Genomic DNA, 25,622 nt, shown 5'->3' with positions numbered 1-25,622 from the left:
GCAGCCAAAATAAACAATATACTGTATTGATAAAACAGAAATATAGGTTAGGTGTAAATAAGCAGTGCTTTATTTTCTCTACATGGAGAAGAGCAAACCACCATTACTGGGTTATGTCTGCTTTGCATCTTCCATTCCCTTTTCCTCCATCGGTTGGTTTTGTCTGCCTGTAATTGTCCCCTGAATTTAAAAACTCTGCAAAAACTGTGCATACCCATCGCTTTCTGCTCATATTTATGAATGTGGTGGAGCTTTTGGGGGTGTTCGAGGAAAGGCTGGACGTGGTGCTTGGGGACACGATCTAGTGGGTGACAGTGGTGGCAGGGTGATGGTCTCAACCTTAGTGATTTTGTGATTCTGTGTACTGCCTTGCCTCACAAACGCTGTTTTTTTTAAGAACACACGGGCAGCGTGCCGCTCCCCCCTCCCCCGGCGGCACTGCGCCCTGAGGCGCTGTCCCGGGGCCGCACCCCCCGCGCTCCGCCCCGCCGCCCGCCATCTTCCTTGCGGCCGGCTACCCACAACCAAGATGGCGGCGGGCGGGGCGGGCGTCCCGCTGCCCTCCTCCCTCAGCCCTTGAGCGGATGTGACGCGAGGCGCGGCCGCGGCCCCCCCCCCGCTGCCGATGGTGCCTCGCTCCCGTCAGGGCCCCGCGCCGCCTCCTCCTCCTCCGCCCCGACGGGAGATGGCCGGCGGGCTGCCGTGACGCCGCGCGGCCGGCGGGTGAGCACCGGCACCGGGACCACCAGGACCGGGACCGGGAGGAGGCCGCGCTGAGGGGCTCCCGAGTGCGCCCCCCCCCCCCCCCATTGCCGTGCACGCGCCCCGCCCTCCCCCCCCCCGCCGCGTGACCTCCGCGCGCCGCAGCCATTTCCCGCCCCCCCCCTCCCCCCCCCTCCCCTCAGCGCTCCGTGAGGAGGGGCCGGGCCCGGCCCTCAGCGCCCTGAGGCGGCCCCCGCCGGGCCCCGGCGGCCTCGTCCCGTGCCGGAGCCCCCTCGGGAGTCCCCCAAGGTAGAGCTGGGGGCTGGGGGGATGAGGGCAGGGCAGGGGGCGGCCACATCGCCCCCTGCCATCCCCGTGAGGCGGGAGCGCTGTGAGGGGGGTGGGGGTGGGGGGCCGGGGTTTTGGGGGGGGGGGTGGGAGCCCCTTGGCAGAGGGGCCTGCGCCGTCCCGGGGCGTGCTCGGCAGCCTGCGCAGCGCCCTGCCCTTTGTTTGCTGCCTGCCTCTCGCAAATCTTCGGTTTTCTGACCCAAAATGAGAAAAAAAAAAAAAAAAAAAAGGGTTTTTTTTTTTTTTTTTTTTTTTTTTCCTCCTCAGCCTGTGGTGGGAGCGATCCTCTGTTAAGGCGCTGCATCTCGCCGCCTGCGTGTCTGCAGGATCAAAGTTTGGCCCTGTTAGGTTTTACTGCCGGAGGAGCCAGGGGCATGCCAAACAAAGGAGTTCGGGTTGAGTCAGGGTTGGTTTATTGTCAGGGTATCAAACCGGACCCCGGAACCGCTGCTCTCGGCCTGGGCAGGGACCGATGGCGAGTGTGGGGCTCCGGGAAAACGCTGCCGAGCTGCTGGCTTTCCCTTCCTCCTTTCTGCCTCTTCACATTGCCCTAGACAAAAGGGGGCTAAATGAGAAGGGGCAAAGCCCCTGGCTTGGAGGTGCGCTTCAAGCAGGCAGCTTCTTGTGGCGGGGAGGGTAGGAGCTGCTTCCTCCTACTCATCCCTTCTGGCGCTGAATGACAGGCAGAGAGAGCTGAATGGCAGGAAGAGGTTTGGTGCCTTACATGTAGCAGCACTTCGGTGGTGACGGCCTCTCCTGAGCACCGACCGACTCCGCAGCTTGAGCAAGGCTTTTGTGGGCCTGGCTCTAACAGCAGTGCCACGGCTGAAGGCTGTAGCTGAGGGTGTCTTTCTCGGGGACACGTACGGGGGGAAAAGCTCCTGTTGCCATTGGGGATGCAGGAAACTTGGAGTGGTTTTAGGAATTTAGAAAGGGTCAGCAGGGAGCTGTTGTTTGTAGCTAGGGTGCGGGTGTTTGGATGGATTAGATTCAGGCTGGTTGCGAAGGAGCGATTGTGGAGTATGGGCCTGAGGAATGCCACGGAGCATTTGGGGCTTGTTTACGAGAGGTAGGTGAAGGAAACTACTGAAGAATGCAAGTCTTCGGGTTACAGCGGTGTTTGGTCTGACCTGTGAGAGTTTTTCCAGAGAGGTGTTGTGAAAAGGTGCACTGCTGCTTTGCCGTTGTGCTGGCAGTGGCCCTCCCACAGCCTTGCTGTACGCTGGGTCTGGAAGCTGATGTGGCTCAAAAGCCAGCCTTGTCTTTCTCTCCAGAACAGTTTTGTCCTGGATCAATTCACTGATCCAGCTCACCAGGTACCTCTGTGAGTATCAGCCTTGGAACAAGTAAGGAAGGGAAGACGGCCTTTTTGTGTTCACAGCGTGCTCGCAGGCTCCTGTAAAGAGATCATAGAAACCACTCTCTAAGGGCATATCAAAACACTGTTAAACAAATAACAACATAAAACAAAACAAGGTTAGGTATCCTGTTGCTTTGGATAACCAAAAGCACACAACTCCTTCTTGTGTATCAACAAAATTCTTAGAAATAGGCATTTTGATTTCTGTGTTGTTAGAGGAGAATCATGCTAATACTTGCCTAGTGTTTTACATCAAAGAACAGCTGTTGATCATATGATGGCTTTACAGAGCTGATTTTGCTATTATTTGGATGCTGGCTTTTAACTTAATTTACAAATATATTTTCTATAAAGAAATTAAGTTAGGGAAATTGTGTATTTTTGTACATAGAATGTACAAACATCCTTATAGGTTTTACTGTTTCAGTTCAGTTTCCATGCTGTAATTCCTATGCAGGTGTCTTTAGTCTTTGCAACTGTGTATTATGAAGATGATCTTACGCAGGAAGAAAGTAAGAGGGGGAAAAGTGTTCCTTAGCTCTTACTTGTACTACCTAAGATAGTTTAGTTAAATTCATTATGGTAGTTTAGTACTTGTGGCATTCTGGGCAATGATTATCTTATAGTCACTGCTGAAATGTGTTCTGTTCTTACTTGTGAGGTACTGCTGGTAGTTTGCGTACATTTTTTATGTACGAAAAAAGTCAGGGATGCAGAGAGTGGAGAAGAAAGTGTGGTTATTATGTGGCAGGTAGGCAAGCACTGAATAGATGCCATACGCTACTGTCTCAGTGAGACTGACTTCCCTCTAATTTAGCAGCAACTGTAACAGATTCTTTGCGATTTCTTGAAGGTTGTTATTCCCCCCCTTGTTTTGTCCCAGTTGTATAATCCTTATTTCTTTGGAAGCTTGAATCTCTGAATGAAAACACATTTTGGCAACAGCTTGTGAATTACTTTAACAAGATTTTTGACTTAAGTCCTACTGACAGGTTTCAAGCAATGCTTAAGCAAGAGTAATACGGGCTACTAAATAAGTATAAGTAAAATATAGCTAAAATATAGTGGTTTGCTAGTGTAAGTTGGGGTAGCTGTCCTAAAATGTCGTCCAAGACTTCCACGTGGTGTAGAGCAGCCAAATTGGTGTGTTTAGCTGATAGGTTTTATCTGTGGTCTCCGTACTCTGAAAGCATCAGTGGCGTAAGGGGAGGCTCTTAAAAGTAATGTTCAGAAGGAACTGGAAATAACGTTCATGTTAGCTTTTCTGTCCTTTATTTTTCTTTTGAACACAGCAAATGCTATTTCCTCTTTATTGTTTGGCTTGCAGTAGGATAAGCCTGGTCCTGTTGTGTGTCTTGTTTTGCTTGGTGGTCATGCTCACTGGCTCAGGCTGGTACAAGACACCCAAACACACGCTGTTATGGTAAGAAACTTCTCTTGACTCTCTTTGTGGTCCTGGATGCAACCCAATATTAATTTAATAATAATAATAATAATAATAAAAAAAAAAGCATAGGTTGCTGTGTCAAGTTTTTTTTTTTTAATTATTTTATTTTTATTTTTATTTAAAAAGCTAAAGATCCAGGTTTGTTGCTGCTGGTGGTTTTTCCCAAGCTAGTTTCAGGGATGTCTGGGGATTGTGCTGCTGCCAAAGGAAGCAGTCCTGGCTGCTGGCTGTTGTAACGTCCCCTGTGTTGGCCCAAGTTTTTGGGGCTTTTTGTGCCAAGTGGTTGTGGGGCTGTGTCATGAGCCATATCAGAAAAGTCACTTGTGTTGAAAGCAGTCCTGGTGTTCCATGTTTTGTGAGCCAATTCCCAACGTGGCTGCACTAATCCTTGTGCTGGCCTAAAGGAGAAGACCATCAGGAACATGATGTAATGTAATGGTAGGAAAGGTGGGACTGTTCCTTTATGCTAGTGGTGCCAGCTTATTCCGATTTAAAGTATTGTGGAGCTGCAGCAGCTTCCTTCGTAATACCCGGGTTTCTCTAGAGTTGGGGTGAAATGCTTGAGAGCCTAGCACCTCTTTCTCCACTTGTAGGGTAGAAAGCAAGGGAAAAAGAATTTTGCATGGCCAGAACAGCATTGGTGTTCCAGGTATAGACTGTGTTTCTAGCAGTCTTGGTTCCTTCTTAAAATACTTGGTGTTGATGATGACATCTTGCATCACATCCTTCACATGCACCTTTGCAGCCTCTGGGTCTCTTCAGAGACTGGTGCAGAGATGAGCTTCATGCAGCGAACAGAGAGCAGCTACTCTTTTGCTTTAGGGATTTCAGTGTTATTGCTTAGAAGCACCATGCTCAGCACCTCTCTTCTGTTGTTACCTGGCATGATGTTACAACTTCAGACTGTGACGGGGGCACAGGAGTGTCCACAGGAACAGGCTGCAGGTGATTTGTATGATACCATGAAGCAGTGCTTTGTAGCTGTGACACTTTAGGACCAATACCTACTTTCTGCAGAAGAGTGAAACATGTACAAGTTTACTGTTAAAAAGGAACGGTTTTCCTAGGTAGTTCTGTATGTATCACTGTGAGCTTTAATAGAGGTTAATCAATTTCTCTTTTCTTTCATATTGTAAGAACATTTACGTAGGCAAACCTTTATTCAAAAAACAGTTAAACAGTCTTTTCATTTTTATTAAGTATGAGTTCTTTAAAAAAGAGATTTTGCATGTGAAGCTTTTACTTGCTACAATTAAATGGAAACAAAGCTGAAAATAGTTGAAATTTTCTATTCATTATTTATTTTTTAATTTAATATTTTATGTATATTTTTTACCCTAAAGTTAAGAAGGATAGTAGCTGTCATGGTTGGACATGGTATAGACAGTGTCTGTTTGGGGGGGGAAGAACAAAAAAACAGGAAAGCAGCTACTCATTGCCTTTTCCACCTGCTGGAAAAATTCCTAAAACTTGTGCAGAATGGTTGCCAGGGTTTGAGCTACAGTAATTTAAGATTCTGCCTACTGCCTGGAGGTTTTAAAGCTGAAGTCATGGTCTTGTTCTGTATCCTGAGGACATAAAAGCTCGTCTAAAACAGGATTCTGAATTTCAGTTAACACTAAGCGATTGTTTTTATTAAAAAGTTGGAAGTAGAGATGGCATTGAAGTGTGTTAAATATTGATTTTAAAATCTAGGACTGAACTTCAACCATTTAGCTGAAGTTTGTATTACTTTTTCTGTATGAGACTTCTGAATGCCTTAATTAACCTTTGCTAGCTAATACCATCTCGCCTTTTGTCTAGACAAGATCTGAAATGGTCCGATACTACTGTACTCCTTCAGAGACTCATGCTTGCTGATGATGAGAAGTAAAAACTTAATCTTTTTAAAGCATGTGTTTTGTAGAAATTGGAAATATCTTGGTCCCTACTAGTGAATGGTAAGTGGAATTTTGATAGTAGGATTTATAAAAACAAGTGCTATATTTCTTTTAGGTGAGGGAAACATTAAAAACATATGAACAAGCATGATAGAGGAGCAGTGAATGTCTTATGGCTTTGGCTTTAATGAATAAATTGAGATGCAGAATTTCTGGGAGATCCATCTGTACTGAACTGGGGCAAAATTCGGAGCCGCTTTGGTGGAATTTGAAAGTTTTCTTAATGTCAAGTCAGATTACAAATGTGTATGCACGTATGTATGCATATTTGTGTGTGTGTCTGAAGGCTTTGAGGTAACTTAGGTTGAGACCAGTGAAAAGTTTGTACTTTTGAAACTGTTGTCATTATTACAGTTATGCTTTGTGTTCCTGGAAAACAAATGCTGAAGAAAGAAATGTTGGTTATTTAAAGTCACATATGTATTTTAAATAAGCTATAACAGAGTAATGCTTGTATTACTGCTGAAGAGAAACCTAAAAATAAAGCTTTTATTGTTGTGCTAAGTTCCCAGCCCGATTATCCTTTTTGGGGAAAAAAAAATCACCCCAGTCAAATCCAAGGCGGTATGTCAGAATTCACAGGTTGTGTATGAGTTTGTCACTGTTCTCTTTGCCCCGTCCAGCTGGCTGTGTGCTGTCCTCTTCCCCCATAACCCAGCTGTGGCACTTGTTTGGGCCTTCGTGAAGCCAGTTAGTTGACCCAGCCGTATGAAATGGTCTCTGGGTGTCAGAAGCCTTCTCGCTGAAGGACCCACCGGGTGCGAGGGCTGTTGCGAAGGTTATGCAGGACTGGAAGCCAGCCAGGAGGAGGAGTGATCACAAATGGAAGGGAAGTAGGGCTTGCCCCTTGGCAGTGGCTAACTCTTGAGCTGCTCCAGTCTGTAACCTGCAGCTTCATCCAGTCCAGGAGTAAATGTGCCACTTCTGAAGTGTTACCTTTTCATGATAAACAGTTCAATGTTTGAAGCACTTCAGCAAAAGGAGTTACTGACCTTTTAGTGAAAGCGTGTGTCTCTGACGGTCTCTTTTTCCGTTCTGTAGGGATCAGTATTGCTGAAAGCACAGAGAATTCTGAAATAATCGCTTCATTGGCACTGACCAACGGTTTGAGGTAAGATTAATTTAATTCTATTTTTAAATGTTCTGATTAAACTCAAGCATTTAAAATGAGAATTGATTTTGTTTTCTTAAAATTTATGCTTGTGATAAACTGAACTATGTAAATCTCTGAAATACATGCAACTCTTGTAAAGGTCAACTATTGTACAGTGTATACACACTTGTCTTACATAAGAATGCAAGTGTTATTGTTAAATGCTGGGAAAATCAAACATTCCTTTTCTTTTAAAATGGAGACTGGGTTGTGTTAAACTTATAGCACATGTAAAGTTTGGCCTGAAATTTTCTTTTAATAGCAAAACATTTTTTTCTATCACTATAGGAAAATCAGTATATTTCATGTCTTCAAAAGTTTAAAAACTCTAAATTTGTTGCCTGTGAAGCATTTAATCATGAGAGATGATAGTCCATTTTCTGTGAGTTTAATTGAACCCAAAGAATTAGAACCAACCTTCTGAGTATAGGTTATGTGAGTTTGCTTTTTTTAGTGGGAGGAACAATTTATAGACAACTGACAATATATTCTTCTCCGAGTTGGAAAAAAAAAAATCTTTCTTAGCCTAAACTAGGTTTCTAATTAAAATTATATATATTTATTACATTTTTTCCCCTGGGCTAGTTTCAGATGAGATTAATCTCTTTGGGGCCACACAAACTCTTCAGTACTCTGATGGGGGAAAGTTATATGGGGCAAGAGTGACCAGTGATAAGGGAAAGGTTGCTCAGTATTTTTTTTTTCTTTTGGTTTGCTTATGTGGGAGTAAAATCTCTGTAATTTTGTCAACTTTAAGCTGCAATGCTGTTTATTTGTCTTTACATAATTGATAAATCTCCTATGTAACAAGAAAGCTTATGTAAATTTCTGTGTGACAAAGCATGCTTGTTGTGTTGAGCTTGTATTTTCAATACAGTAATTTGGGGCTTTTATTCTTGTTTGCAATACATAAGTTTGCTTTAAGGGTTATTAAACATTAATAATTATAAATACTGAGCATATTAAGGCCTGAAAATGTGAATAGTTACTTGTCAACGGTTTATACTGAGGTTTTCTCATGTCACTCACTATTTTTAAAGCTGGGCAGTCTCAAAAGAAAATGTTAACGAGGCAAAGTTATTATTAGTTAAATGAAATCTTTTTTTTTTTACAGTGATTGCTCTGCAAAAGAAAAGGTGTGTTTTTATGGTTAGTGGTAATAGATTCTAAATGTTTCTTATGACTGTACATAAAAAAAAAAAAAAAGATTATTATTATTATTATTATATTGTGAGATTATTTCCATTTAGGACTCAGTGCTTTTAATCTGTTTCCGTAGCTTGTGTTGAGCTGAAGATTGTTAAATTCTGCTGTAAGCTGTATTCTTTATCGAGTTACTGTTAAAATTTTAGTTGGCTATGGATTTTACAAGTAGTTTAAAAAAACAACAAGGTGTGGGGTGGATATATTGAGTGGTGGAATATCGGATCAGACAGATTAACTGTGGTATATTCATTTTGTGGAACAAAATGAAACACAACAAAACAAAAACTTGGCAGATCTGGGCAGTGTTTATTGTGATAACTGTAAACTATATAAAACGAATAGAAGGTTTAAATTTAGTTTTAGATTAGGTTTAGTTCAGATTTAGGTCACAAATATGTAATAGTCCAGACTTGCATTTTCTGTCTTAATTTGTAGAAATGTTTTTTTTTTTTTTTTTTCCTGTTGCCTACATTTCTCCTTCCTTAGGATCAGTTTGCAGTTGAACCCGGGAAGCCTTCAGCTGTTATCTTCTCAAACAAACTGCTTGCACTGTAGCCGTGTTAAATTAAGTGTTACGTTCTTTAAAATGTCATACATTGAGATTTAAGTTTAGATTAATAAGATTTATTAAGATTAATAAATTTACTCATACTGTCTCCAAAGTTGTTTTATTTAAGAAATGCTATACCTCTTTCTAATATTGTAATTTTAGGTCATAAAAATCATATTCACTTATTATTTACATGGTCTCTAAATAGTTTCCTCCCTCTTTTTCCCCTCCCCTCACTGCTTTTCCATTTGGGAAGGAGTGTATCTACTGGGAAAAATGGGTCGATCTAACTCTAGATCACATTCTTCGAGATCAAAATCCAGATCGCAGTCCAGCTCTAGGTCAAGATCCAGATCACACTCTAGAAAAAAGAGATACAGGTAAATTGATGCCTTACTTACCGCGTGAAAAGTTGCATTTAGTATATTGGGGTTTGTATCATAATTATCTTACTCTTGCATGAATCTATGGCAACAGTGAGCCTAGTATTTTACTTCATTTTAGGCAGTAGGTAGATTTTGCTGTGAATGTAACTAACTGTAATTGTTTACTCTTTGCCTGTTTTGCCCTTTTCCTTTATCTCAGGATGATATCAGAATGCCAGTGTTTCTTCTTGTATTGTGGCTGGTTGGTTTCAGTCTCCCCTCCCCCTTCGCATGATGTTTTCTTTGTCCATTTTTTTTCCCTGGGGCTTATTCTGTCTTTGTCACGTAGCTTTTCAGATCTGGAGTAACTTGAGGCTTCTGCAGATAAGCTTTTCTGTGCTATGTCTTCTCAGTTGCCTCCAGCCTTTTCCTCCACTTTCTTACTAGTAGATGTTACAATCTGTAATAAAAGGAGTGGCTGAATTTAATGTTTATGGTCTCACCAGCTGCTGCTGTCTGCTGGCATAATAAATTAAACTGGAGGTGATGAAACTGCATGGTCCAGGCTGTGAACTGTGGTGGTGGCTGAGAAACTGAATGCCATGCTCCAGAATGGTGATAATCTCTAATGAAATAGCAGGGCAAACCATTGAGGCTGGTAATGTCTTAGTCTTGCGATGCTGAAGTCTTAAGTTGCACAGTCCTTAGAGAACCAATGTTTATTAAGATCCTTTATGAGACAGGAATAAGTAATGAAGATATATTGAAGAATTTACTTTGACTGTTAGTCTGCCTTCTTTACAATTCTGACTGCATTTGAGCATTTAGTCTTGAGAAACTTTTTTTTTTTTTCTTTCTCCGATGGTCAAATGTTAACGTTTGCTTTTTAATTTTAGTTCTAGGTCTCGTTCAAGGACGTATTCGCGATCTCGCAGCAGGGATCGTATGTATTCTAGAGATTATCGCAGAGATTACAGGAATAATAGAGGAATGAGACGCCCCTATGGTTACAGAGGAAGAGGTAGAGGGTATTATCAAGGAGGAGGTGGTAGATACCATCGTGGAGGTTATAGGCCTGTCTGGAACCGAAGACACTCCCGAAGTCCTAGGCGTGGCCGTTCACGTTCCAGAAGTCCAAAGCGAAGGTCTGTGTCTTCACAGAGGTCCCGGAGCAGATCTCGTCGATCTTACAGATCTTCCAGGTCCCCAAGGTCCTCTTCATCTCGTTCTTCATCCCCATACAGCAAATCACCTGTCTCTTCCAAAAGACGTGGGTCTCTGGAAAAGCAGGCAAAGAAAACTGAAGGGGCTCCTTTGCAAGATAGCCCTTTGAAAAATAAATCACAAGATGAACAGAAAGATACATTTGAACATGACCCATCAGAGTCTCTTGACGATTTTAACAAATCATCAGCAGCTTCTGGCGACATTTGGCCTGGCCTTTCAGCATACGATAACAGTCCAAGGTCACCCCATAGTCCTTCTATTGCCACCCCACCTAGTCAGAGTTCATCTTGCTCTGAAGCCCCTTTGCTTAGCACAGTCCACTCAGCAAAGGACACACCTCAACATTCCCATTCCATTCAGCATAGTCCTGAGAGGTCTGGCTCTGGTTCTCTTGGAAATGGTTCTAGCCGTTATAGCCCTTCTCAGAATAGCCCATTGCATCACATCCCTTCGAGGAGAAGCCCTGCAAAGACAATCCCATCACAGAGTGCTCCCCGTGAGGAGCCTCGAGCACGTTCATTTTATCCTGAGACTGGAGAACAGGAAACTGCAAAAGGTGGAAAGTTTCTGAAAAGGTAAGAATTAAACTATACAATTAGCATTGCATCTTAAAATGCTCTCTATAACAGAGTTTTGACAAGATTGTCACTGCTCCTTGAAAACTGGGGCTGGGATTCTCTTGAATATTTTTACTAATTTTAGTCTAGTTGAATTGAGTTTCCTCCGTAAAGACTTTTCAAGTTATTGGCAAGAGACTAGTGGAGATAGGGACCTATATCCTTGAGGAAGATTGTTTTGTGTTGTTCCTTCACAGTTAATTTTCCTGTATCCCATTCACTGTTAAGAAAACTCTCAAATGGATTAGTGGATCAGACATGCCTGTTTGACAGTGACTCCTGTTCAAGTACTTTAACATTTTAATGCTTCATGTAATTTGAAATGCAAATCTTCTGGAAGTTTGAAAACCCAGATGCACAATGATTTCTTGGTTAACATAAGCAGCATTCGTTGCTAATTGTGTGGTGAAGTATGACAACTTTGATGCCTTGACTTGCATTACTTAAGAAAGAGGGTAGGTCTTGATGTTCTTGGAATATAATCCTGTCGCTAAAAGGGACGGTGTTTTTAAAGTGGAATGTACATTTTTCCAAATAGCACAAAATTCTCACGCTCGATGTTTAATGTATTTGATACAGCAGTAATTGGGGGAAAAAAAAAAGTTGTAAAAATCTTACTGTTGCCAGACTGTGCCTTTCTAATGTGCTACATACTTCAGTGGATTTCTTACAAAATGAATTATAGACAAAATTTAAAAAAAGATAAACTATGATAAAGACTATGCTATGTAGATTTGATTATATGTTTTAAATGAACTTGTCCAGTTAGTGATTTATTATTTAAAAATATCCTGATAGAAGAACAAACGTCTGACTTGCTCTAGGTTAGATGTATTGCGGCTGGTGAATGGTTTAGGACCTTTATGAAGGTAGAGTATAGACAAGGCAGTGTCTAAAATCGTTAATTTATAAATGTGGTTAGGACATACAGCTCTCCGGCATATAGGAGAGCTGCCTTCTGAAGGATCCCTGCTTATACAGAGTGTAGCGATTGAAGAGCTAAGTCTGTGTCAGAATAATTCAGATTTGAGTTATCAAAGTTTATGTGAACTTGATGGAAAAAAAATGGCTGGTGTAAGAGTGTGTGAATCCGCGTACCAATCCAGGATAAACAAACCAACCAACCTCTAACTTTTTATAAACTCAAATGGACAATTTCTACATGTTCTATGGAAAAGCATTATTTTCTTCAGATGCTTGCAGTAGTACATAAATGGCAGTTGGTATGGTATTAATGGTGTGCAGAAAGTTACTTGCTAAAGTTGAATGGCTTGGAGGAATGTATTTTCTAGTCGGTGGTGTGGGATGGACACAAAAGAGGAATGCAAGTGAACTGGAATGAATGCAATCCAGAGTTACCAGTCTCTTCTTTGCTATCCACAGGTACACAGATGAAGAGTCTAGAGTATACCTGCTTGATAGGGGTAATACCAGGGAGAAGGAGGCCCAGAAGGAGAGAGGATCAGAAAAAGGGAGGACAGAGGGAGAAAGGGAATGGGAGGATCAGGAAACTTTAGATTATTTCGTTGATAAAGAGACTGGGAAAGAAAAGTTTAATGACTCTGAAGGGGAGGACACAGAGGAGACAGAGGATTACAGACAGTTCAGAAAGTCTGTCCTGGCAGATCAGGGTAAAAATTTTCCTACTGCATCTCATCGGAATGCTGAGGAGGAAGGAACCAAATACAAATCTAAAATAACAATGAAGGGCAATAGAGAGAGCGATGGATTTAGAGACGAGAAAAGTTATAAGCCTAAAGAGACTGGCTATGTAGTGGAAAGGCCTAGTGCAACAAAAGATAAGCACAAGGAAGAAGACAAGAGTTCTGAGAGAACGATGAAGAAAGAAACTCAGTCACCTGAGCAGGTAAAGTCTGAAAAGCTCAAAGAACTCTTTGATTACAGTCCCCCTCTACACAAGAATCTGGATGCGAGAGAAAAATCCACCTTCAGAGAGGAGAGCCCACTTAGGATCAAAATGATAGCCAGTGACTCCCATCGTCCTGAAGTTAAACTCAAAATGGCACCAGTACCTCTTGATGATTCCAATAGGTAAATTATTCTGCTTCACAAAGTGGTTCTCCACCTGCTTGCAGTGTCGCTCATCTTTATTTAAACTAGTGGTTTCTTTTTGTGTGTCTTTTTTTGTTGTTGATGCATTTTAGACCCGCTTCCTTGACTAAAGACAGGCTGCTTGCTAGCACACTTGTCCATTCCGTCAAGAAGGAGCAAGAGTTCCGATCCATCTTTGACCACATTAAGTTGCCACAGGCCAGCAAAAGCACGTCAGAGTCATTTATTCAGCACATAGTGTCCTTGGTTCATCATGTCAAAGGTATGTGTTCAGTTTACCATACTGAATATACACATCTGACAACTGCATTTAAAACTGTTTGCTGTCTCTAATATGGGAAGATTTCAGCCCTCTTAATATTGATTTAGACTTTTTCTTTTTGAGGTACATGTAGAATAAGTATACATGAGCAAGTATACATGTAGAATAAGTAGCAACAGAAGCAAGTATCAAAAAGCAAGTGGTATAGAGCATAATAGCAGTCATACTATATTTCTTGATAAGTTCTAAAGTAGCACAAAATTTATTTTTTTTTGCAGTGAAGCTTAAGCATACTACATTAGTCTTTTTTCATCAGTTTTATTTGAATATCTTTATAATTTTATATTAAGGGGTACAGTGTGGGTTCATGGGTGTCTTTTGCACTGTAAGTACAATGGCATCTCCTTTTGGAGCACCTCAGAGCTAATCTCCAGGTGTTCACTAGAAAGCACTTTTATAGTCACAAAATAGAAATTGTGTAAGAAATCGTACTCTAAATGACATTAAAATACACTGGTACTTCATTTTTATTCTTATTTGACGACATTGTAATGCTAGAGACAAAAATTTCTCCTGGAAATTCATCATGGTAGGAAGTTGGCATTGGCTAAATCTCCACTAAATAAATTATATACTAATAGTTTTCTAATTTAGCAGTATTGGCTGTTGCTTACTATAAGAAGACGTAAACGCAATTTTTTTTCTTCTTGCGGACGTAAATTTTTTCCTTGCGGAAAAAATCTGACAAAGTGGATGCATTTTATTTAGGTCACGTACTGTCAAAGTCTTCTTATTGAATAGTAGATAACTTCTTAAAATCCAAAGTTTCAGTGTATCTCTATAAGCATTGTTTTAAAGATACTTTAGCGTATAAAACTGCAAAGATTTGGGTGCTAGAGGTATGTGCTAAGATTCCCTCAAAAGTCCTTGTTTTCAAAATAACTTCAAGTGACTAAGACCAAATGACTTCCTGCATTTTGAATTACTTACAAAGAAAAAAAAGTAATAGCAATAATAGATTATGTTAATATATTAGATTGAAAATGTTATTGGGACACCTGCTTAGCATATAACCACTTTTGTTATAATTTTATCTGCTTTTCGTGATTAGTAAAGAGACTGAAGGATAGATCCAATGAGAGCTTCTGTAAATATTGGCTCATATGGCACATGTGCAGGCTGTAGGTGAAATATTACCGAAACTCTCACATGTTGATCACAAAAAACCTGTTTTTCTGTAAACTTTGATGTGTTAAATTAAACAATCAACTGTTAAATATGACAGCTTAACAGTATCTGTTCAAGTTTTTAGTATGTGTAAAGTTATGGCTGTTTTTTGAAAGGAGAACCTCTCTATGCATTTCAGATGTGCTGTGGTCTATGATCAGATTTAAGTAACTCTTTTGACAAAATGAAGTTATGTTCATTATTGGTGTGATGCGACCAGTCTGAACAGCTCTTTATTAATGTAGAGCTGAAAATGCCCAGTGATGTTTTCTTTTTCATTGTAACTAGGTCCTGGAATGTGTTTTGAAATGGCAAAATCCATGTTACAAAAGTAAAATAGCTGTTGAAAGATACAGATGCCAAACAGGCAAAGTTGAACCTTCTGTCTTCCTGGCAAAAATGGCATAAAAACAGAGTTGCTAGCTCAAATTCCTGTGTTTGATGGAATTATGATTGAGGCACTACCCTTGTAGTGGCCGTTTCAAGTTTTAATGGTTGGTTATGAGACAAATACTGGATGCCGGGCGGTAAGTTGATACAGATGTATGTTGACCTGTTAAGCAGATAGCTTGCTTCATATGTAACATTTCATAGCTCATGACTTTATGTATTTCTATATTACATTTAAACACATTTGTTGAGCTGGTTTAAAAACTTGAGTTTTGCTGTTGCTAATTTAACTGTCTCTGAAAGCAAGAGAAAACTTGTCAGAGAAGTTGTCAGGTTTGCCAAGATGCCAGATGCTTAAATGAATTTATTTACATATAGATGTGTTAATTGTCTTGGATTGCTTATCATCACAACTTCAAAGAAAGAAATTATATTACTTTAAGAAATGACTTGTTAGGTCATTCATGTAGTTACTGAAGCATACGTTACTTATTTAAGTGTGTTCACTGAATTAGCTCTTATTTTAAGTTAAAGTTGAGATGAATTGTGAAATGCACTTCTTGCAAGTATTCGTAACTCAAAGTAACCTCATTTTGTCTGATGGGCAAAGTAGAAAATCACTTAAGAAATTGTTCCTTTATTTCATTAGAATAAAATGTCACTGACAATGAGCAAGTCAAATTAGTAAATGATGCTTAAATTACATGTAATATAGTCGTGGTGTAGTTCTTAGTAGACTTGCAGTGATGTTGTGCACTGTTAGTTTGTTAGGATTACAGAATGTGTAAGAATAGGGAAGACCCCACACTTGCTTGTCCTTCTGATACATTTACTGAAAATACTATGTTTTTGCCTGCTACTTGCCTTTCTGTCAGGAGTAAAATACCTGTCAGTTGAATTAAACTAACGAAACAGTGTTTTTCTATTGTAACCAACAGAGCAATACTTCAAGTCAGCTGGAATGACCCTAAATGAGAGGTTCACTGCATATCAAAAAGCTACTGAAGAGCACTGCACTCGGCAAAAGAGCCCAGAAATACATAGGTATATGTTAATTGCATGTATTTCAAATAATAATAATAATAATATCTGCTTATATTTCTTTTAAGAGGTCAAAATGTTTTTTAATCTGTATGGAATAATTTGTCAATTCTCATGTAAATACAAAAACCAACCCAACAAAAACAAATGGGAAAAAAATATGTAAAAGGAAACTCATCTGAGCCAACTCTGGTTTCATCTGTGGCTTTGTAGCAGATGTCTTCTCTACCTCTATCTCATGTAGGATATATTTACTTTTCTCACATGCAGTGCTCAAATATTGAGGGGCATATGTCTTGAAGATGAAAAGAAGCCCAGTACATGCATCTTTATTCTTCAGTGTGAATGTTCCATCTCATACTACTTTAGTTTTTGTGTCTGTTAATTTACAGCAGTTTTTTGAGAAATCTGAGAGCCTGAAAGGTAAGAAGGTAGGCATGCAGATGTAGTTTCTGATCACGTGCTTTACTTACATGATGCAGTGTACTGTATTTGTGTTGCATGTGAGGATATATTATCTCCATATTCCTTATTGAACTGCATAAGATCTTTAACTGATGAGTAATTTTAACTATACAACAAGCTATCAGTTTTAATGATTTTTGGGGGGGACTGGATTTTGAATTGGCTATATATACACTGATCTTTTTGAAATAACTCATTAAATACTTTTCATATCTTGAAAGCTCTGCTTGAAATGTGAAAAATCAAACTATTTAATGTATTTATCTTTTGTGTACGTCACAGAACCAAGGTTTTTAATTTTTAATTTTCTTCTCTGTTCTGATCGTGGGTCTTCTATATGCAGAAAGTTTGTTCTTCAAGAGTGCCTTGTTGTTCAGATTTCTGTTGAACTGTGTGAGGCCATAAACAATTACATACCTGTATGGCTAGACACTGCTTTTATTTTTCATTTAGGAGGATTGACATCTCTCCAAGTGCCCTGAGGAAGCATACCCGTTTAGCAGGTGAAGAGAGAGCCTTTAAAGAAGAAAGTCAAAAAGTAGGTTCTGAGTAAATGTTGTATCTGTATTTCTAAACTTAATGCGATGTTTTTCACTTTGAATCTGAACTTCCCCTTCATGTGAGTTTGTGTACAGTAATCTTATAAAAGAATTTGCAGTATGTAGTGTATTTGTGTTTCAGACTATTTTTTTTTTCTTTAAGTAAAACATCTTAACAAGAAGACAGTCTATGTAGCATGATGCTAGCATATTGATAATGTGGCTTAGAAGGTCAAATTTTCTCCCACCCTTCCTTTCTTCTTTTTGATACTTTTTGGCAAATTTTGTGGTGCTACACTGCCCAAGGACAAAGAATATGAGGAGGAAAAAAAAAAAAAGTACTGAGGTGCTCAGTGAGTAGTATGGCTGAATTGATAAGGTGCTTGTGCTCTGCTAAAAACAATTAACCAGAAAAATATGTATGCTTAAATAACCTACCAAAAAATATGTTATTGTTGGTCTGCATCAAAAAATAGACATTCTGTTGGCTTGATGGGAACGCTTGTTTAAAATGTAAGTTCTTAGCTGTTCTCTGTATAGATCTAGCATGCAAAGGGCATCATTTAAAGTCAATTTGCGTGCTGAAGAGTTTGTTGTAAATTCTGTCTTGCCTTTTTAAAAGTGGAGGCACAATTTGCTTTTTCAGATTCTCTTCTGGGTGTTTTATCTTAAAATTTTGTTCAGAAATATGTTTTTGCTTACAGGGGGATAAAAAATTACGGTGTGATTCTGCTGATCTTCGGCATGACATTGACCGCCGTAGAAAAGAACGAAGTAAAGAGCGAGGAGACTCAAAGGGTTCCAGGGAATCCAGTGGGTCAAGAAAGCAGGAGAAAACTTCAAAAGATTACAAGGATTACAAATCTTATAAAGATGACAGGTAAATATTTTAAATCTCTACGTAGGTTTTATCTTCCAATTAGCCTTTTTAAATTGTAAGCTTAATTGCTTTCAATTTTCCATGTATACTGGAACGTTTAAATTTAAACAATTAAAATTATTTGTTTTACAGCAAATATGTATTATCTGTCTTTTACACGGCTTATGGTGGATGAGGACAAAAACTTTGGAATAGCAAGCTAACACTGAAAAAAAAAATGACAAATTAATCTGTCCTATTATCCAGGCTACATCAGGAGGTTGGACTTCAATGCAGTACATTTCTATAAACAATTTGTGTAAGAACTTTGGTTCGTTATGCTTGATTCCGCACTTTTTCAACTCATAACACCCAGAGTATGAGAATACTACTGATATTTAGGTTTAACATGGGTGAGAAGGGGAATCTTTATTTTTTTCTAAGGCCAGTGGGCTGTTTTTAAGAAAACAAAATGTTAGCATATTTCAGTGGATACTGTATAGCAGTGGTAAGAGTTACTTCAGGTATAACCTTCCTTTGAATAGTATTATTAAAAATCTTGTAAGTTGGGTCAAATTAGAATTACTGTGGGATTACTGAAAGTCTGGCTTTGGGATTTATTTTCCTGCTTTGTACTGGATATACAATGAATTTTTACTTATGCTTTCCTGTTTGCCATATACTTTCTGACTTTGGTATCCACGTTACCTTCCACTGGCTAACCATACGGGCACCTACATAGGGCAGCCATATGTTCTAAACAGTGTGCAAACTGAACTATGTAAATGTATTATAAAGGCATTGCCTTGAGGGTTTTCTGCCCTTTGGTTTCTGTTTTTCTGCCTCAGAGGAAAGGCAGATCTTAAAAGTAACAGAAACTCTTCATGGCATCAAAACGTGGAAAAACTCCTTGCAGTTTGCAGACTGCTGCTTTCCAACTCATTAGCAATAATATACATTTAGTGCATTTAAACGTGTAAGAGGAGGCTGGAAAGTGAAACTATGCTTCACCTTAACAGCTGAAATACATAACGTATATGTGACTTTTATAATAAAAGGAAGGGGGATAGTTTTTTGTAAAATATAAATAAAGCCATTTTAGCGTAGCATGTTGCAGACTGTCTAGTACTTTTAAAATAGCACATAGCGTGTCTTTTTATTTTTCAGTAAGCAAAAAAGAGAGCAAGACCGTGCTCGATCCTCCCCATCTTCCTCCCCATCTTCTTCCTCATCCAGTTCTCGAGAAGAAAAGGATAGCAAGAAAGAAAGAGACGAAGAGTTCAAAACTCACCACGAACAGAAAGAGTACTCTGGTTTTGCAGGAGTCAACAGGCCAAGAGGCACCTTTGTAAGTTGCTCTTTTCCTGTTCTTCCCCCAAATGATGAAGACGCTAACAATAACTGTAGTATAACAGATTAAACGAATTGTTGCAGTACTTAATGTTAGGGTAGACATTTTTTGTAGCATTGGTTTTTGAAGTAGGTTCTTGAATTCTTTTGTGATTGTACCAAGCCTTTCATTTTTCCAGTGTTGTCCAACAGAGGTTTGAATTGGTGTACAAATATACACTAGCATACTATTAGAGGGCCTAGTGTAAGGGTGGGAAAAAGAGTTTCTTGTTTATTCCTTGCTATCTTGTAATTATGCTGTTTCCTAACAGAATATTAAAATTGACCTTTCTATAAAGATGAAATCTTGTGATCTGTTACCTCTTATGCCCTGCAGTTTGTGCTTATTCCCCCGCCCCCCCCCCGCCCCAGTAGTTTTCAATTTGGCTTTGCCATCCTTTGTGTGTGATGTCTGCAACTTGTTAGAGAATGGCACATAATGAAAAATAGACACTAACATTGAAAACTAGTGAGGAGAGGAGGTGGTATACTGTTAGTTCTCACTGTTTCTCTAGCATGGACTAGCCACAGTGAGCATGAAAGCATATTAATTTAGCTCTGGAATGTGTTTTGGGAAGTGCCATGTTGATCTCCATGGTCATCTTAAAATTATTAAAGGTTAAAATTGCATATTAGTGTAGCTTACTGGTATTTCACTGGGAAATGTAACAGCATTAGAAAGATTAAGAAACAATGGAAAAGGCCTTGAAAATAATGGACATCTATAAAAAAAAAAAAGTGCCTTAATGAAAAGTCTATTTGGAGGTGGAAAGAAAGTCAGACTTAATGGTTAGGAGTAATTTCATTCTCTTTACAGGCTACACAAAGGAATTACTATAGTTAGAAATAAAAAAAAAAAGTGAAAAGGCATCATTTGGTATAAATGAAACTTCAGTATTGTTTGTAGTAGTATAAAAGAAGTTCTGAACTTTGTAGAAGAGAGTGTCTGAAATGCACGTGGTATGTGCAACACTTGAGATTAAATCTTCCATCTGAAGAGCTGGTAGCTACTTAAAAAAAGAAAATTTCAAAGTTCCAAGTTTTTAACACTAGAAATGCATCTTTTTCCTCCTTTCTTGTTATTCTTACATAGCTGTTCCTTAGTATAATTGTATATAAGTGTATAAACACGTGGATGATAAAGATGTCAAATATGACAATATCAGCACAATTTCTGGGTGCATAAGGTAACAGCACAGCGTTAAACAAAAGTAGAACTCAACCCTCTCAAAGAGAATCAGTTGGAAAAAAGTCTCATAATTAGTGGCAGCCTTGCTGCTTTATAAAACCAGATTGTACATATTGCGAAAGATGGTAATTCACATGAAACTTAAGCAGATGTAGATTGCTAATGAATGGCCAATTCACTAGTTCAACTGCTGTCACCTGCCAGTTCTGACTATGAAATAACTGAGTGATGTTTCCTAAGGACTGTGTGGTCACTCATAGGCTTACTGACCAAACAATGTCTGATCAGGAGAATCTAAATAGGTAGGACAACGTGTGACTTAAACCTTCTGCTTAGGGCTGCAGCTTGGGTGGCATTGAAAGATTATGGGCTGGCTAGTGTAAAATGTCTTTGTAATTCAGGCTAACAGTGACTGAATTCAAGTAAATACTGCTTTGCTTTTGGATTAAACAAAATGTTTTAGTTGCGAATCTTCCCCAGAACAGGAAGCCTTGACACCTTGGGGTGGCTGGGTAGGGGAAGTCTTAATGTAAGCTAAGCTGTCAGTTTGGTAGTAAATAAGTGTTGATTTTTCACTAATGCTTACTGACAGACTAAAACGTTTAATTCTAGGATTGTTGTACATGGTATAAAAACATAAATGCTATGGGCAGTTTAGAAATAGGAATATAGGAAGAAAGATGAATCTTTTCACAGAAAGAAGAATCTTTTCACAACATTATCAGTAGTATTCAACCCAACTATCAGTAGTATCCAACTGTGCATAACAGCCCTGATTAAAAGGAAGTCTCTTCCTATAGAGAATGTACGCTCACCATTTTGTGGTGAGCTTTGCAATAAATAGGCCTGTAAAGGCAACGCCTTAGTGGATTTCACCTCCTGTATTTCTTTGCTGGAAAGATAACCTGGAAAAAGTGTTAATACAGTGTCAAGGAAAGTGCTAGATACTCTTCTTGAAATACCTATTCTGAAGAATTCAGTCCTAAGAACTAATACTGGGAAATGCTGATCTTACTAGTAGCTGTGACATTGTTTTGTCTCCTCATCCTTTTTTCCACACTGATATTAGTCGTTATGGTGTAATTTCATAAAGCTTTCAAAGCTGTTGGAAATCAAACATAGCTATCCCTTTCTTACGCAGCTTTCATTAGCTGATAGTCATGCCGCTCTCTAAATGATTCTCCAAACAACCTTGTTTCTCTGGTATATTTGTAGGTTATGTGAGCCTTTTACTAGACTGTTTACTAGTCTGATTCCAAAGTACTTTTAAAGCAGTCCAGCATAAATTTTGCATTAAAGGTATTGGAGCTTAGTGAAAGTAGGTGTGCATAGAGCTACTTTCTTTTTCAAGTTAGTTAATTATATCTTTTTGTCTGCGTTTATGGAACGTTCTTCGTTTTAATAATTGTAATCAATTTCCAGTCATGTTTTTGTACAATTAACTCAAAAAAAAAAAAAAAAAAAAAAAGCACAGTTCTGTGTTTTTATACTAGGCTGTTTATGAAAAGCATGTTCTGTAGTAACTGCAGGTTTTAAGCAATATATCCCAGCCTAACATTTCTTTTCCTCTTAAATGGGGGAAATCTGGATAAATTCCTCTTTATTTTCTGCAAGCTAAAGACAAGCATGCTAAGGTAACTGGATATGTTACTACTCATCATATTGAGTTAAATATTTTGTTTATTGACGTGACTTCTTAATCCTAACACTTCAAAATTCTGTTGATTATAATAAAAATAAAAAGAACACTTGAGATACTTATTTTCACTTCAGACGTTGTTACTCTGCACTGTATACAGTGTTGATGCTCTGAGTAAGGAGTTTCCTCATCTGAAATTTATCTTGGCGTAAGTACAACAGAGGATCTCAATTGAGAATGAGTAACACAAAGTAGACACTTGTTTGAAAATTGCATTATTTGTATGTACTCTAAAACAATTTCCTAATAATAGATGTGGCTGACTCAATGAATGATTTTGCTTTCCCTTGACAGTTCTCCCTCTTCTTCAGTCTAATTTGTTTGTTTCTTTGTCTGCAAACAGCTTCAGAAATTTCTTGTGACCTTTTGTTACAACAGGTTGCTTTACCAGCAGGCAAAGGACATTTCTTTTTGATTGTTGTAGGTAAATTTAAACCAAGAGCTCAAATGTGTTTCAACTCTTAAGCTTAAGAGAATCATTATATAAAAGTGAATGCTTGAATATATTACATAAGGTAATGTGTAAATTTTAAAATGGTTCTACACTCGTAATTAAGAACAGAACAAGCATTTTCAGTAACAGACAACTTGAGCTTTTCTTTGTGGTTTTATGTAAATGGCTTAAATAACATTTTGGTTAATCAGTTTCGAATTAGGGGCAGAGGAAGAGCCAGAGGAGTCTTTGCTGGAACAAATACTGGTCCCAGCAACTCAAATACTACTTTTCAAAAGAGGCCGAAGGAAGAGGAATGGGATCCTGAATATACCCCAAAAAGCAAGAAATATTTCTTGGTGGGTGTAGAGAACTCAATATCTTATGCATGCTTTTGTTTTTTCCAAGTGCATTTTGTATCTGATGTTAAGGAGACTGACAGCTGCAAGTATAGAAGTCGCATGCATGTACAAAAAGTGACTGTAGTTTACATAATCTAGAAAATACCAGAATTGTTGCAGTGCCTGGTTCTGCTTAGTTTGTCTTTTCTGCAGCAGGCTGGCAATAATAATTTATCTCCAAAACGCATTCATCAGTGAGGTAGGGAAGAACGCATACTCAGGTTATTAAAAACAAATTTTAAAGCAAAAAGACGTGTGCTGTATCTTCCTGGATTTCTCTATGTATGGCACTAGAGCTTTGTTTTATGTTTGTCTGCAAATCTGCACAAGTGAAAGATGAGGAAAAGCTGTGGATGGAAGTGGGCCAACTTTGTTATTAGCAACCTTTCTGGTCTTATCTGGGTAGTGTGATAGTCGTAAGAAAGCAACATTAGTTCTTTTTCCAATCTGGGTTATGAGGGGCAGATTGCTGATGTAACTGCTCAGTAAGTAGCTTAATAAACTGAATGCGTAGCCTGTGCTTCAGCTGGCTTCCCTAACAGTGCAAACTTGTAAGAATATTGTTTCATCATCAAAAAACATTTAGTGAGGTTGAGACCTTCTCCTGTAGCGTTAAGTTTTTCACAAATATGTTAACAGGTGTATATAACATGGTAACAGGTGCAGTAAGTAATGCAACTGCAATTTGTGTTCATTCATTCAGAGTTTTCTCCCTGTCTCCCCCCACATATAGAAACTCTTCTGACCTATAAAACTAGAAATGTGGTGATCTATTCACTAAAGTTCTGTGATAGCTAGGGCAAATTGACCAACTGTACCCATTATTTCTTTTCTCATCTCCAGAAATCTTTATTAAAAAAAAGCTACCCTGTAACTATTCTAATAATAATGTATAATGGTTATTAAGCTGCTTTATTTGGGTGTGATACATTTACTAATTTAGACTTTTTTTTTGTAAAAGAAAATAAATTGAAGTAGGTGTCCCTTGCTGTAAACATTTTGTATTAAATAATTATCTAGGGTTCATCTAGTGCATGGAACAGTCATCAGAAGACTTGGCTAAACTGTGTAAGGCTGTATTTGGTAGCAAGACAGCAAACTGAAATCTTAATATTAACAATCAAGCTTCTCTGGTTAATAAGCTTAAAGTAGTTTAAAACTTATTTGCCTTATTTTGCACAGGCAAAGCAAGGTTCCTGAAAACTGCTTTCAGTTACCTTTATTAATAAGTATAAAGAACTCTCTACCTTGAAGTAAAAAAAAAAAAAAAAAAAAGTATTTCATAAACACATTCTTAGAGGTTCTTCCATTAAAATGACAGTTTCTTTGGGGGAGGTGGGCTAAAAACTAGTGAGTACATATTTCTCATGACTGAAAAATGTGACAGAGCCAATTTGTTACCCATGATAGGGAGACGCACAGCTAATAAAGGCTCTTAAAATTTTTTATCAAGGTGTTTTAAGTTTTAGCATTTTAAATTGTGAGGACATGCTTCATAATGTAATCTATAGATTATTTGAACTGTTGAAGTTCTCTTGTTTTTCCTATCTATAGTCTAAATTTGGTTTAGAGTACCACCATTTAAAGAGGTGTTCTAACCTTATCGTTTGGTATTATTGTAGCATGATGACAGAGATGATGGTGTGGATTATTGGGCCAAAAGAGGAAGGGGCCGTGGTACCTTCCAGCGTGGCAGAGGGCGTTTTAACTTCAAAAAGTCAGGTAGCAGTCCAAAGTGGACACATGACAAATACCAAGGGGATGGGATTGTGGAAGATGAAGAAGAAACAATGGAAAACAATGAAGAAAAGGACAGACGCAAAGAGGAAAAGGTAAACAGTTCAGTAAATTGCGGATCAGACAACTTCTCTTGCAGTAACTCAAGTAATGGTGGGGGCCAGGGGGAAATCACTTTAAAAGATTTTTAGTTTGGATATGAACAGTTTACAAAAAGAATATTTTCTTTCTTTCTACAGGAATAACCCTGGAAGAAAGCTGAAAGAGCAGCTTTTGCACCACCCCCACAACATTTTTAATATGTTTTTTTTTTGTTGTCAAATGAATGTAAGCATTTTACTTAAATTTTACTGTTGGAAAGTAGTTTAGAGGGATTGTTTTTTGTTTTAAGCCTTTAGAAAAAAAAATCTTGATATAGTAAACTATGTTAATGATCGTACAGGTAGAAAGTAAAATATTTGTAACAACTTTTAAGAAATTTTACTGTTTGTTATATGCAGTGTAATTCTGCTTTGTCCAAATATATGGTCAAGTACAACTCTAAAAGTTTTGATTCTCCCCTATGTCTGTGTTTTATTCTGAAGTAAACTTGCAGCTCTGCACACCTGATATCTTGGAGGAACATTTTTTTTATCAACTGATTACTACTTCTATGTTGCTTTTTTATTAAAAGTGGTTTTAATGGCACTTACCCAGTCATAGGGTGAAGGCAAATAGACGAGCAATAACGTTGATTATACACTAGCTCACAAGAATCACATTTACACAGGATGATGGAATGATGAACCTGGATTCTCATGCTAGAGGGAGCAGCCAGAATTTTATCTCGGAGAGTGAAATTGTCACTGTTCTCTAGTTACTAGCCTGAGGAATACAAGTTTATACTTTCTCTTCTGGTATGTGAGTTCTAGAAACCTACTTCCAAGTCACTGGTGCTAGAAACTCTGAACAGATCTGAAAACTGGAGCTCTTTCACTCTCTATTTCTACAGCTAGTATAGAAC

General features: G+C 38.7%; 1 protein-coding gene across 7 annotated transcripts; it reads left to right on the top strand.

The window, feature by feature from the left end:
• The first annotated feature begins 626 nt into the window (after window positions 1-626).
• On the top strand, window positions 627-25,228 carry BCLAF1 (BCL2 associated transcription factor 1). Of its 7 annotated transcripts, XM_032183718.1 has the most exons (14): window positions 631-723; window positions 6,839-6,908; window positions 8,065-8,086; window positions 8,963-9,086; window positions 9,968-10,873; window positions 12,299-12,967; window positions 13,081-13,250; window positions 15,806-15,911; window positions 16,827-16,911; window positions 17,617-17,792; window positions 18,939-19,119; window positions 22,694-22,840; window positions 24,505-24,714; window positions 24,859-25,228. In XM_032183718.1, exons 4-14 carry the CDS (start codon window positions 8,983-8,985, stop codon window positions 24,862-24,864), a joined length of 2,760 nt encoding a protein of 919 aa, XP_032039609.1. In that variant the 5' UTR covers window positions 631-723; window positions 6,839-6,908; window positions 8,065-8,086; window positions 8,963-8,982; the 3' UTR covers window positions 24,865-25,228. The 7 variants fall into 7 exon arrangements, 6 of the variants coding, with proteins under 6 accessions (XP_032039610.1, XP_032039609.1, XP_032039611.1 ...); XM_032183720.1 differs by lacking the exon at window positions 8,065-8,086 and having other exon boundaries at window positions 12,821-12,967; XM_032183715.1 differs by lacking the exon at window positions 8,065-8,086.
• The last annotated feature ends 394 nt before the right edge of the window (window positions 25,229-25,622 follow it).

Source organism: Aythya fuligula, chromosome 3, assembly GCF_009819795.1.
Source record: "Aythya fuligula isolate bAytFul2 chromosome 3, bAytFul2.pri, whole genome shotgun sequence".
In the NCBI taxonomy this organism is placed as follows: Eukaryota; Metazoa; Chordata; class Aves; order Anseriformes; family Anatidae; genus Aythya; species Aythya fuligula.
Note: the sequence above shows the minus strand (reverse complement) of the source record. Positions and strands in the feature narration are given on the sequence as shown.